General features: G+C 46.3%; 2 protein-coding genes across 2 annotated transcripts; both read right to left on the bottom strand.

Moving 5' to 3' along the window:
* Positions 1–1,840: 1,840 nt before the first annotated feature.
* On the bottom strand, positions 1,841–3,028 carry LOC115195162 (salivary glue protein Sgs-3-like; the record flags this gene model as incomplete). The annotated part of the gene is made up of 1 exon (XM_029754961.1): positions 1,841–3,028. A coding segment is annotated over one exon (1,188 nt), but the record flags the coding sequence as incomplete, so codon positions are not given.
* Positions 3,029–9,565: 6,537 nt separating this feature from the next.
* Positions 9,566–10,188, bottom strand: LOC115195161 (protein jagunal homolog 1-B-like). Its single transcript, XM_029754960.1, has one exon. It carries the CDS (start codon positions 10,186–10,188, stop codon positions 9,727–9,729), a length of 462 nt encoding a protein of 153 aa, XP_029610820.1. The 3' UTR covers positions 9,566–9,726.
* Between the last annotated feature and the right edge of the window lie 3,270 nt (positions 10,189–13,458).

Genomic DNA, 13,458 nt, shown 5'->3' with positions numbered 1-13,458 from the left:
TTATAGGGGCAGTAGTAGTTGGAGTGTCGGGGGTTATAGGGGCAGTAGTAGTTGGAGTGTCAGGGGTTATAGGAGCAGTAGTAGTTGGAGTGTCGGGGGTTATAGGAGCAGTAGTAGTTGGAGTGTCATGGGTTATAGGGGCAGTAGTAGTTGGAGTGTCAGAGATTATAGGGGCAGTAGTAGTTGGAGTGTCAGGGGTTATAGGGGCAGTAGTAGTTGGAGTGTCGGGGGTTATAGGGGCAGTAGTAGTTGGAGTGTCAGGGGTTATAGGGGCAGTAGTAGTTGGAGGGTCAGGGGTTATAGGGGCAGTAGTAGTTGGAGTGTCAGGGGTTATAGGGGCAGTAGTAGTTGGAGTGTCAGGGGTTATAGGGGCAGTAGTAGTTGGAGTGTCAGGGGTTATAGGGGCAGTAGTAGTTGGAATGTCAGGGGTTATAGGGGCAGTAGTAGTTGGAGTGTCAGGGGTTATAGGAGCAGTAGTAGTTGGAGTGTCAGGGGTTATAGGGGCAGTAGTAGTTGGAGTGTCAGGGGTTATAGGGGCAGTAGTAGTTGGAGTGTCAGGTGTTATAGGAGCAGTAGTAGTTGGAGTGTCAGGGGTTATAGGGGCAGTAGTAGTTGGAGTGTCAGGGGTTATAGGGGCAGTAGTAGTTGGAGTGTCAGGGGTTATAGGAGCAGTAGTAGTTGGAGTGTCAGGGGTTATAGGGGCAGTAGTAGTTGGAGTGTCAGGGGTTATAGGGGCAGTAGTAGTTGGAGTGTCAGGGGTTATAGGAGCAGTAGTAGTTGGAGTGTCAGGGGTTATAGGAGCAGTAGTAGTTGGAGTGTCAGGGGTTATAGGAGCAGTAGTAGTTGGAGTGTCAGGGGTTATAGGAGCAGTAGTAGTTGGAGTGTCAGGGGTTATAGGGGCAGTAGTAGTTGGAGTGTCAGGGGTTATAGGGGCAGTAGTAGTTGGAGTGTCAGGGGTTATAGGAGCAGTAGTAGTTGGAGTGTCAGGGGTTATAGGAGCAGTAGTAGTTGGAGTGTCAGGGGTTATAGGAGCAGTAGTAGTTGGAGTGTCAGGGGTTAAAGGGGCAGTAGTAGTTGGAGTGTCAGGGGTTATAGGGGCAGTAGTAGTTGGAGTGTCAGGGGTTATAGGAGCAGTAGTAGTTGGAGTGTCAGGGGTTATAGGGGCAGTAGTAGTTGGAGTGTCGGGGGTTATAGGGGCAGTAGTAGTTGGAGTGTCAGGGGTTATAGGGGCAGTAGTAGTTGGAGTGTCAGGGGTTATAGGGGCAGTAGTAGTTGGAGTGTCAGGGGTTATAGGAGCAGTAGTAGTTGGAGTGTCAGGGGTTATAGGGGCAGTAGTAGTTGGAGTGTCAGGGGTTATAGGGGCAGTAGTAGTTGGAGTGTCAGGGGTTATAGGAGCAGTAGTAGTTGGAGTGTCAGGGGTTATAGGGGCAGTAGTAGTTGGAGTGTCAGGGGTTATAGGAGCAGTAGTAGTTGGAGTGTCAGGGGTTATAGGAGCAGTAGTAGTTGGAGTGTCAGGGGTTATAGGGGCAGTAGTAGTTGGAGTGTCGGGGGTTATAGGGGCAGTAGTAGTTGGAGTGTCAGGGGTTATAGGGGCAGTAGTAGTTGGAATGTCAGGGGTTATAGGGGCAGTAGTAGTTGGAGTGTCAGGGGTTATAGGAGCAGTAGTAGTTGGAGTGTCAGGGGTTATAGGGGCAGTAGTAGTTGGAGTGTCAGGGGTTATAGGAGCAGTAGTAGTTGGAGTGTCAGGGGTTATAGGGGCAGTAGTAGTTGGAGTGTCAGGGGTTATAGGGGCAGTAGTAGTTGGAGTGTCAGGGGTTATAGGGGCAGTAGTAGTTGGAGTGTCGGTAGTTGGAGTGTAAGTAGTTGGACAGTCGGTAGTTGGAGTGTAAGTAGTTGGACAGTCGGTAGTTGGAGTGTCGGTAGTTGGCGTTTCGGTAGTTGGAGTGTCGGTTGCTTGTGTGTTGGTTGCTGGAGTGTCAGTTGTTGGAAGATCAGTAGTTTTAGGGTCGGTTGGTGGAGTGTTGGTTGCTGGAATGTCAGTAGTTGGATTGTCGGTAGTTGGAGTGTATGTAATTGGAGTGCCGGTTGCTGGACTGTCGGTTGCTGGATTGTGGGTTGCTGGAGTGTCGGTAGCTGGAGGGTCAGTAGTTGGAGGGTCAGGTGTTAAAGGGGCAGCAGTAGTTGGAGTGTCGGTAGTTGGAGTGTAAATAGTTGGACAGTCGGTAGTTGGAGTGTAAGTAGTTAGACAGTCGGTAGTTGGAGTGTAAGTAGTTGGCGTTTCGGTAGTTGGAGTGTCGGTTGCTGGAGTGTCAGAATTTGGAAAGTTTGTTGCTGGAAGATCAGTTGCTTGTGTGTCGGTTGCTGGAGTGTCAGTAGTTGGAGGGTCAGGTGTTAAAGGGGCAGCAGTAGTTGGAGTGTCAGTAGTTGGAGTGTAAATAGTTGGACAGTCGGTAGTTGGAGTGTAAGTAGTTAGACAGTCGGTAGTTGAAGTGTAAGTAGTTGGCGTATCGGTAGTTGGAGTGTCGGTTGCTGGAGTGTCAGAAGTTGGAAAGTTTGTTGCTGGAAGATCGGTTGCTTGTGTGTCGGTTGCTGGAGTGTCAGTTGTTGGAGTGTCGGTAGTTGGAGTGTATGTAATTGGAGTGCCGGTTGCTGGACTGTCGGTTGCTGGATTGTGGGTTGCTAAAGTGTCGGTAGCTGGAGAGTCAGTAGTTAGAGGGTCAGGTGTTAAAGGGGCAGCAGTAGTTGGAGTGTAAGTAGTTGGACAGTCGCTAGTTGGAGTGTCGGTAGTTGGCGTTTCGGTAGTTGGAGTGTCAGTTGCTGGAGTGTCGGTAGCTGTAGTATCGGAAGTTGGAAAGTTTGTTGCTGGAAGATCGGTAGCTTGTGTGTCGGTTGCTGGAGTGTCAGTTGTTGGAGTGTCAGTAGTAGTTGGAGTGTCAGGGGTTATAGGGGCAGTAGTAGTTGGAGTGTCGGGGGTTATAGGGGCAGTAGTAGTTGGAGTGTCAGGGGTTATAGGAGCAGTAGTAGTTGGAGTGTCAGGGGTTATAGGGGCAGTAGTAGTTGGAGTGTCAGGGGTTATAGGGGCAGTAGTAGTTGGAGTGTTAAGGGTTATAGGAGCAGTAGTAGTTGGAGTGTCGGGGGTTATAGGGGCAGTAGTAGTTGGAGTGTTAAGGGTTATAGGAGCAGTAGTAGTTGGAGTGTCGGGGGTTATAGGGGCAGTAGTAGTTGGAGTGTCAGGGGTTATAGGAGCAGTAGTAGTTGGAGTGTCAGGGGTTATAGGGGCAGTAGTAGTTGGAGTGTCGGGGGTTATAGGAGCAGTAGTAGTTGGAGTGTCAGGGGTTATAGGAGCAGTAGTAGTTGGAGTGTCAGGGGTTATAGGGGCAGTAGTAGTTGGAGTGTCAGGGGTTATAGGGGCAGTAGTAGTTGGAGTGTCAGGGGTTATAGGGGCAGTAGTAGTTGGAGTGTTAAGGGTTATAGGGGCAGTAGTAGTTGGAGTGTCAGGGGTTATAGGAGCAGTAGTAGTTGGAGTGTCAGGGGTTATAGGAGCAGTAGTAGTTGGAGTGTCAGGGGTTATAGGGGCAGTAGTAGTTGAAGTGTCAGGGGTTATAGGGGCAGTAGTAGTTGGAGTGTCGTGGGTTATAGGAGCAGTAGTAGTTGGAGTGTCGGGGTTATAGGGGCAGTAGTAGTTGGAGGGTCAGGGGTTATAGGGGCAGTAGTAGTTGGAGTGTCAGGGGTTATAGGGGCAGTAGTAGTTGGAGTGTCAGGGGTTATAGGGGCAGTAGTAGTTGGAGTGTCAGGGGTTATAGGGGCAGTAGTAGTTGGAGTGTCAGGGGTTATTGGGGCAGTAGTAGTTGGAGTGTCAGGGGTTATAGGGGCAGTAGTAGTTGGAGTGTCAGGGGTTATAGGGGCAGTAGTAGTTGGAGTGTCAGGGGTTATAGGGGCAGTAGTAGTTGGAGTGTCAGGGGTTATAGGATCAGTAGTAGTTGGAGTGTCAGGGGTTATAGGAGCAGTAGTAGTTGGAGTGTCAGGGGTTATAGGGGCAGTAGTAGTTGGAGTGTCGGGGGTTATAGGGGCAGTAGTAGTTGGAGTGTCAGGGGTTATAGGAGCAGTAGTAGTTGGAGTGTCGGGGGTTATAGGAGCAGTAGTAGTTGGAGTGTCATGGGTTATAGGGGCAGTAGTAGTTGGAGTGTCAGAGATTATAGGGGCAGTAGTAGTTGGAGTGTCAGGGGTTATAGGGGCAGTAGTAGTTGGAGTGTCGGGGGTTATAGGGGCAGTAGTAGTTGGAGTGTCAGGGGTTATAGGGGCAGTAGTAGTTGGAGGGTCAGGGGTTATAGGGGCAGTAGTAGTTGGAGTGTCAGGGGTTATAGGGGCAGTAGTAGTTGGAGTGTCAGGGGTTATAGGGGCAGTAGTAGTTGGAGTGTCAGGGGTTATAGGGGCAGTAGTAGTTGGAATGTCAGGGGTTATAGGGGCAGTAGTAGTTGGAGTGTCAGGGGTTATAGGAGCAGTAGTAGTTGGAGTGTCAGGGGTTATAGGGGCAGTAGTAGTTGGAGTGTCAGGGGTTATAGGGGCAGTAGTAGTTGGAGTGTCAGGTGTTATAGGAGCAGTAGTAGTTGGAGTGTCAGGGGTTATAGGGGCAGTAGTAGTTGGAGTGTCAGGGGTTATAGGGGCAGTAGTAGTTGGAGTGTCAGGGGTTATAGGAGCAGTAGTAGTTGGAGTGTCAGGGGTTATAGGGGCAGTAGTAGTTGGAGTGTCAGGGGTTATAGGGGCAGTAGTAGTTGGAGTGTCAGGGGTTATAGGAGCAGTAGTAGTTGGAGTGTCAGGGGTTATAGGAGCAGTAGTAGTTGGAGTGTCAGGGGTTATAGGAGCAGTAGTAGTTGGAGTGTCAGGGGTTATAGGAGCAGTAGTAGTTGGAGTGTCAGGGGTTATAGGGGCAGTAGTAGTTGGAGTGTCAGGGGTTATAGGGGCAGTAGTAGTTGGAGTGTCAGGGGTTATAGGAGCAGTAGTAGTTGGAGTGTCAGGGGTTATAGGAGCAGTAGTAGTTGGAGTGTCAGGGGTTATAGGAGCAGTAGTAGTTGGAGTGTCAGGGGTTAAAGGGGCAGTAGTAGTTGGAGTGTCAGGGGTTATAGGGGCAGTAGTAGTTGGAGTGTCAGGGGTTATAGGAGCAGTAGTAGTTGGAGTGTCAGGGGTTATAGGGGCAGTAGTAGTTGGAGTGTCGGGGGTTATAGGGGCAGTAGTAGTTGGAGTGTCAGGGGTTATAGGGGCAGTAGTAGTTGGAGTGTCAGGGGTTATAGGGGCAGTAGTAGTTGGAGTGTCAGGGGTTATAGGAGCAGTAGTAGTTGGAGTGTCAGGGGTTATAGGGGCAGTAGTAGTTGGAGTGTCAGGGGTTATAGGGGCAGTAGTAGTTGGAGTGTCAGGGGTTATAGGAGCAGTAGTAGTTGGAGTGTCAGGGGTTATAGGGGCAGTAGTAGTTGGAGTGTCAGGGGTTATAGGAGCAGTAGTAGTTGGAGTGTCAGGGGTTATAGGAGCAGTAGTAGTTGGAGTGTCAGGGGTTATAGGGGCAGTAGTAGTTGGAGTGTCGGGGGTTATAGGGGCAGTAGTAGTTGGAGTGTCAGGGGTTATAGGGGCAGTAGTAGTTGGAATGTCAGGGGTTATAGGGGCAGTAGTAGTTGGAGTGTCAGGGGTTATAGGAGCAGTAGTAGTTGGAGTGTCAGGGGTTATAGGGGCAGTAGTAGTTGGAGTGTCAGGGGTTATAGGAGCAGTAGTAGTTGGAGTGTCAGGGGTTATAGGGGCAGTAGTAGTTGGAGTGTCAGGGGTTATAGGGGCAGTAGTAGTTGGAGTGTCAGGGGTTATAGGGGCAGTAGTAGTTGGAGTGTCAGGGGTTATAGGGGCAGTAGTAGTTGGAGTGTCAGGGGTTATAGGAGCAGTAGTAGTTGGAGTGTCAGGGGTTATAGGGGCAGTAGTAGTTGGAGTGTCAGGGGTTATAGGAGCAGTAGTAGTTGGAGTGTCAGGGGTTATAGGGGCAGTAGTAGTTGGAGTGTCGGGGGTTATAGGGGCAGTAGTAGTTGGAGTGTCAGGGGTTATAGGGGCAGTAGTAGTTGGAGGGTCAGGGGTTATAGGAGCAGTAGTAGTTGGAGTGTCAGGGGTTATAGGGGCAGTAGTAGTTGGAGTGTCAGGGGTTATAGGAGCAGTAGTAGTTGGAGTGTCAGGAGTTATAGGGGCAGTAGTAGTTGGAGTGTCAGGGGTTATAGGAGCAGTAGTAGTTGGAGTGTCAGGGGTTATAGGGGCAGTAGTAGTTGGAGTGTCAAGGGTTATAGGAGCAGTAGTAGTTGGAGTGTCAGGGGTTATAGGAGCAGTAGTAGTTGGAGTGTCAGGGGTTATAGGAGCAGTAGTAGTTGGAGTGTCAGGGGTTATTGGGGCAGTAGTAGTTGGAGTGTCAGGGGTTATAGGGGCAGTAGTAGTTGGAGTGTCGGGGGTTATAGGGGCAGTAGTAGTTGGAGGGTCAGAGGTTATAGGAGCAGTAGTAGTTGGAGTGTCAGGGGTTATAGGAGCAGTAGTAGTTGGAGTGTCAGGGGTTATAGGGGCAGTAGTAGTTGGAGTGTTAAGGGTTATAGGAGCAGTAGTAGTTGGAGTGTCAGGGGTTATAGGAGCAGTAGTAGTTGGAGTGTCAGGGGTTATAGGGGCAGTAGTAGTTGGAGTGTCAGGGGTTATAGGGGCAGTAGTAGTTGGAGTGTCAGGGGTTATAGGAGCAGTAGTAGTTGGAGTGTCAGGGGTTATAGGAGCAGTAGTAGTTGGAGTGTCAGGGGTTATAGGAGCAGTAGTAGTTGGAGTGTCAGGGGTTAAAGGAGCAGTAGTAGTTGGAGTGTCAGGGGTTATAGGGGCAGTAGTAGTTGGAGTGTCAGGGGTTATAGGAGCAGTAGTAGTTGGAGTGTCAGGGGTTATAGGAGCAGTAGTAGTTGGAGTGTCAGGGGTTATAGGGGCAGTAGTAGTTGGAGTGTCAGGGGTTATAGGAGCAGTAGTAGTTGGAGTGTCAGGGGTTATAGGAGCAGTAGTAGTTGGAGTGTCAGGGGTTATAGGGGCAGTAGTAGTTGGAGGGTCAGGGGTTATAAGGGCAGTAGTAGTTGGAGTGTCAGGGGTTATAGGAGCAGTAGTAGTTGGAGTGTCAGGGGTTATAAGGGCAGTAGTAGTTGGAGGGTCAGGGGTTAAAAGGGCAGTAGTAGTTGGAATGTCAGGGATTATAGGGGCAGTAGTAGTTGGAGTGTCAGGGGTTATAGGAGCAGTAGTAGTTGGGGTAGTTATGTAAATGGTGGTTGGAATGGCAGAGGATGTGGTGAGATTCCCCTGTGGAAAAGAGACTTTAAAAAAGATGATTAACTCAGTTAACCACATAAACAAGGGTACATAGTGTCAGTTGCTATAAACATAGGAGATGATCCATGTTCCAGTTTCATTGTGTCTGCATCAGTGTAGAAATGTTTTCTACTGTACTTTATGAAAAAAATAAGTCATTATCACTGCCAATAAACAGTAGACAGTTGATAGCAAAGGCTACTCTGTTATCAACTGTATCTGAGACCTGACAGTAGTCTATTTACAGTCTGTAAACAACGGCTTAGCGGTACATCTAAATACTGTTTGCATAAAAATAAAGTCTGAAACAATGTCTTTATTGATGCTATTGTAGCCCTCGCAGCAAACAGACAAAACATAAATCAATCATTGACTATAAAACAAACGTTAACATTCATTAACCACACCGTAAAAACAGTAAGGTCATATATTGGTAATAATCCATTGACAAGTTAAATTAATTATACATTTTTGAACATCTGGACAGTGACAGCAATTTTCTTACGCAATTCTCAATCATACAACAAACTTAACAGCATTATACATCTGAGCATCTTAAATCACCCTGAATGAATCAAATATAGAGCAAGTCTTACCTGTAGCAAAGACAGCCATAATCCATAGCTCCTTCATCTCTGCTGTTTACAGGCATCCAGTGTCAGCAGACTACACATTATTAGGACGTCCATCTGTCACAGAGACTGCAGTAACGTTCAGGTACCAGTTAATGATTTAGTGTTGAAATTAAGGGGAAAGTACCGTACATTGGTTTCAACACAACTCACATTGTCAACAGGATCAGTAAAGACAATGACGCAAATTCTTTGAAAATAGATCATTTATGACTGGATGAATAAATTAGATACACATGGATGAAAACTGTGAGGACCAGTCAACCAATAGCATTACCCTTCTCTATGCAACACATTCTTGGTTGCACCTGGGAAGGTACAGTACATGTTTTGGTAAACAGAACAACGTTTTTCCACTAGAGCAGGTGTAATTAGATCTCCTGATTCGAGGGTTAGAATAAAACAAAGTAATGGAAGTGTCTTGGAGGTCTGGGTTAGAGTGTGAGGCCACTAGAGGGTGGACTTCTCTAGAACAGGGTTTCCTAAACTCAGTCCTGCCCCTCAGTTCTGGATGGCTCCTCTCATTAAGGCCACATCATGCCCTGACCTAGTCATGGGTATGTCACAATAATATCTCCTTCATCCTGAAGTGTACACTCGTTCACTACTTCACCCACAAATCTAAAAACATTGGATTCGCAGAGGCATTGTCCAACGCAGAGATGGGCAACTGCTGGGCCAGTGTAGACCTGCGGATACATTTTAAAAAATGAAAGAAAAAAATTAGGAACTCAGTCGGATTCTCAACTTACTGTTGAGAGTTAGAATAGTAGAAAACACAAGGTGCAATTTCAATATTTGGTTGTGTATCAGCAGTTTCTCTCTTGTAATGTCAGTCACTTGACAGTCACTCAATTAGCCCATGTCAGCTAACATTTGTCTAGACTGGTAAGATTGTCTAGCCAGCGATCTAAACTTGTAGTAATCATGGTCGACACTCTCACTCAGATATCATTTTAAAAATGGCAAACATTTCTCTCCATCCAATAGTAAAGTGTAACATTTCATGAAGTTAGCTGGAAAACTGCATATTTCTCTCTGTCCCATGGCAAAATGTGTAGAACATAAGGGACACACACACAAAATTCCACTTAGGGCCCCCAAAAGGCTGGGCCGGCTCTGACTGCATGTGTGGATATGGATGAGGTTACGTAGACCCGCGAGGCACTACAGCCCCCTTGTGATGAGTTCAGATGTTTTGTGGTCCCCACCCCCATCAAAGTTACCTATCCCTGGTCTTGTGGGAGTTTCTACCATATTTATTATTCCAGTCATTTCCTTTCAAATCAGTGAAGGTGAACAAATTCAAACTTGGGGAGGAAAGAGCGAAACTTGGAACATATGGCTAAGACTGGAGGTAGCTAGCGTACTATCCCTTGCAGGACAGATTATGGCAGCCAGCTCCATAGACCAGGATGAGATATGAAGAGGATGGGTTTATAAAGGCAGCAGAGCAGGTCAACAACATTAAACCCTGAAGTCTCAGATAGACAACTCAAGTCTTAATCTGTCCAGAGCCAGGAGATGAGATAACGGAGGTGAGAGGGTTTACCAGGAAGATGACAGGACAACTTCCTGAGTGGTATAAAACATTCCAATTAGTCCTACAACTATCAATTAGGGATGGCGAGAGGGGGGCTGTAGAACCCAAATATAGATGGAAGATAGTCCTAGAAGTGGTGTCAGACAGTGGCAGGCAGCAATAGTCGTTCCTTGTCAGTTGTTTAAATAATGAAGTCCTCCTCTGTCCTCATTTCTTCTTCTTGTCTTGTGTGGAGGTGAACCAGGCGTCCAGAAGCTTCTTGCTGTAGTAGATCTGCCAGCCGTGCACCTGCACCGCGATCACCATCACCAGGTACACGACGGACACGGCAGAGAAGCCAAAGATGAAGCGGTAGGCCTTGCCGTGGCGGTACAGCTGCTGAGCCACCGGGAACTTCTCCATACCCCCGTAGATGAGCGGCGCTATGCAGAAGAGACCGGCACTGATCATGGAGATCACCAGGTAGCTGATGTTGTTTCTGGGCAGGGCCATGAAGCTGAAGAGGGAGGGGATGATACTGAGCAGGTAGGGGTACTCCCACTGGTAGGGAGCAGCCACCACACTGTGGGACACCAGGTTCAGCTGGCTCACCGTCACCTGGGCAGCTAAGAGGAGACAGATCATGTGCACATCAAAAAGGGCTGACGTGCCTCCGCTAATGCCAAACATGAGGGACGGTTCACACACAACAGCTCACTGAGATGTGATGACTTACTCTGACACTAAACAACATGCAAAATAAAAGTATACAGTCTGTTGCTATTTGCAGTCCAACAAATGTGCATGGCCCTATTGAAGGCTCAAAGGCTGAACTCATTGTTTTTAATAATAAACACTTTTTATTGAACTGTCACTTCTTCCCTGTAATAGTGGGCATATTGGATAGCAGTTCAATAAGAATGTACCCCTACATGAACCTTATGAGACAAATGAACCTTGAATTCTTGAAATTAGACATACATAAGTGACAGTGAATATGCTCAAAGTGTTTTCATAAACATCTCTATTTATCTGCACATTAATGAGAAAGACTGATGAACAGTTTGGATGGACGTTCCACTGCCATAAGAAATTATCCTTTAGAGGAAGAGTTTGGCGCCACCTCATGGCAGTTGAAGGTAGACAGAGAAGTTGGTGTTAAAATAAAATAAAATGTTAATTGTCACATGCTTGTAAACAACAGGTGTGGACTAACAGTGAAATGCTTACTTATGGGTCCTTCTCCAACAATGCAGAGTTAAATATCAATAATATAAATAGTGACAGAATGAATAAATACACAGTGTCATGCATACTTCAATGCATTCAGACGTACTAATAGTGTGAATGTGCTACACTACTGGGTCCTTAAGGAGTAGGGTTGCAAAATTCTGGGAACTTTCAATAAATTCTGTGTTTTTCCAGAAATCATGTTTGGAGGATTCTTCATTTCCTGCTTATTCCTTCCTGATTCCTCCAACCACAATTTTGGGAAAACCATGTAAATAATTGACAATTCCTGGAATTTTGCAACCCTACCAGGGAGATATACTAACTGTCATATATAGTGACAATATCATTGCCTGTTGAGGTAGAGAAAAACCAAATCATATGTAATAAGAATTAGTATAAACTGTACATCAGACTTTGTTTGAGGAGCACAAAGCAGATATACAGCGCAATGTGAGCATCATCATTCCTGGTGACATCAACATCACACCTTCAGGTCACAGCTACATTACCATCAACATCAACTTTCCATAATATAATACCACAGTCATCCTTTATGCAAAATGTATTGAAATACATCTATTGTAATCTTATTTTTCCTGTCTAGTTTAGGCTAGAAGCGATTGGATACATCACGGCCGGATCCACCCAACGAGCCCATTCAATCCTGCCCAGATGCATACCCCACAATGCCAGAGGTCTCTTCACAATCACCTATTCCAAAACAGACTATGGGATGCACACAGTACTACATAGAGCCATGACTATATGGAACTCTATTCCACATCAGGTAACTAATTCAAGCAATAGAATAAGATTGAAAAAAAACAGATACAAATACACCTTATGGAACAGCAGGGACTGTACAGAATCACACACACAGGTACAGACAAACGGACATGCAAACAAACTCTAGCTCACGCACTCTACACACACGTACATTGTATTATTGTTGTATGGTGGTATTATACATTTTGCATTGTAGATATGTAGTGGTGTAATAATGTTATATGATGTACTGTTTTATATTTTGTTTTATGTGTAATGTAAGTGTCTCAATGTGTTTGGATCTCAAGAAGAGGCTAATGGGGATCCCTAATACAAATATATTTATTTTTATCTTCTGGAGAAAAGAAACCACATTGAAATGACTCAAACCAAATCTAAACTGTCTTGAAATGATAATGGGCCTACATTCAGTCTCTTCACTCTGTCCAGTTTAATAAAAGTCAAACAATTGGTAGACAGTCAGGGAGCATCAAAAATTCTGTAAGCGTTGGATAGATGACAATTTTGAGCAAATGTTGATTGCTAAGAAGTAGAATATCTAAAATACAATGGGGATCATCGCTGTCAGCTCACCTGAAAAGGTACTTGTCACCCTGTGCCTTCTGTGAGCTGGATGCAATCGCTACTCCTTCTTCAAGCAAAGTAAAAAACTACACACTACACTATAAACACGATAAGCTCCACACCTAACTGGGCCAGAGCGAAGTGGGACTTCATCGGGTTCTCAAGGGGTCCCCCCCTTCACCAGTGTTTCGTTGTTAAGCCCACAACACCTCAGGGGGGGTTGTTGGTAGAACCAGCATCCTGGAACTATCCCTCGGTCCACCACTCAACTCAGCCCCGACTCCCTACTGCCTGCTTGGCTCTGCTACTGCTCATTCCTCTTCTGTCAGATCTAACGAGATGCCACTTCTGCCACCTTGCTGACGGCAGCCGCTAGCTTCTTCCTTGCTACTCCTTCAATGCCGAGCAGCCCCAGGGTTCACCAGAACGATTTGCCTGCGAAGCTCCTGCAGCCAACCTCAACTGGTAGATTCCAGGCTCTCCATCCATTCTGCTGACTCAAGGATGAGGGACTGTTATTTCTTGAACTTACCCTCATGTGCCTGCCTCATCTAACATTTCCTCCCAGGGCACTGTGAGCTCGATGAGGACCACTTGCTGGTGTCTCTACACCAGAGAACGATATGTGGTCTGAGGCTTGTGCTGGCTATCTCTGGGAATCTGAGCTGCTTCTTGAGGTCTGTCTGCATCTCCCAGTCCCCTGCTGTGGTGAAGATCCCTTTGCTCCCTGTTCTCTTCACTCTCTCCTGACCTGAGGAAGTGGATGAAACAGGAGCCCTGGGTGAGATGTTTCAGCTTTCTCCTTGCTTGCTCCAGTCCCGTGGCCAATTGATTCATTATTTGGTCATGCTACCACTTGAATTTTCTATCAGTCAGACCTGCATGGCAGGAGGAGAGCACATGCTCCAGATTGGCTGGTCGTCCACATCGTGTGCAGCTACCTGAGATGTCTGCTGTCGTGTCTTTGGCATCATTAAAACTGAAGACTGTTAGTTTATCAAATCAATTCTCTGTAATTATTATTATGTGATTATTCAAATCATGTAACAGTAATTAACTAGGAAGTCAGGGCACCAAGGAAAATATTCAGATTACAAAGTTATAATTTTCCTAATATAACTTTCAGATATCTTAATATCTGATCAATTAGTCTTCTAATTAATGAATTATTCTTTACCTCACGTTAAGTCTCATTCCAAACGTCGTAAATTGTTGGTTATCTGCACGAACCAGGTCTTCACTAAGAATCATCCATACATCAATTGTCTCAATCATTTATTTATTAACTAACTAAATAATCACAGAAATGCACACACAAACAAAGTAGATATGGTTACAAGGAAATGATAGAGGATGTGCCCTAGTGGGCTAAACCGG

Source organism: Salmo trutta, chromosome 6 (genome assembly GCF_901001165.1).
Source record: "Salmo trutta chromosome 6, fSalTru1.1, whole genome shotgun sequence".
Taxonomy (NCBI): domain Eukaryota; kingdom Metazoa; phylum Chordata; class Actinopteri; order Salmoniformes; family Salmonidae; genus Salmo; species Salmo trutta.
This window is presented reverse-complemented; position numbering and strand designations above follow the sequence as displayed.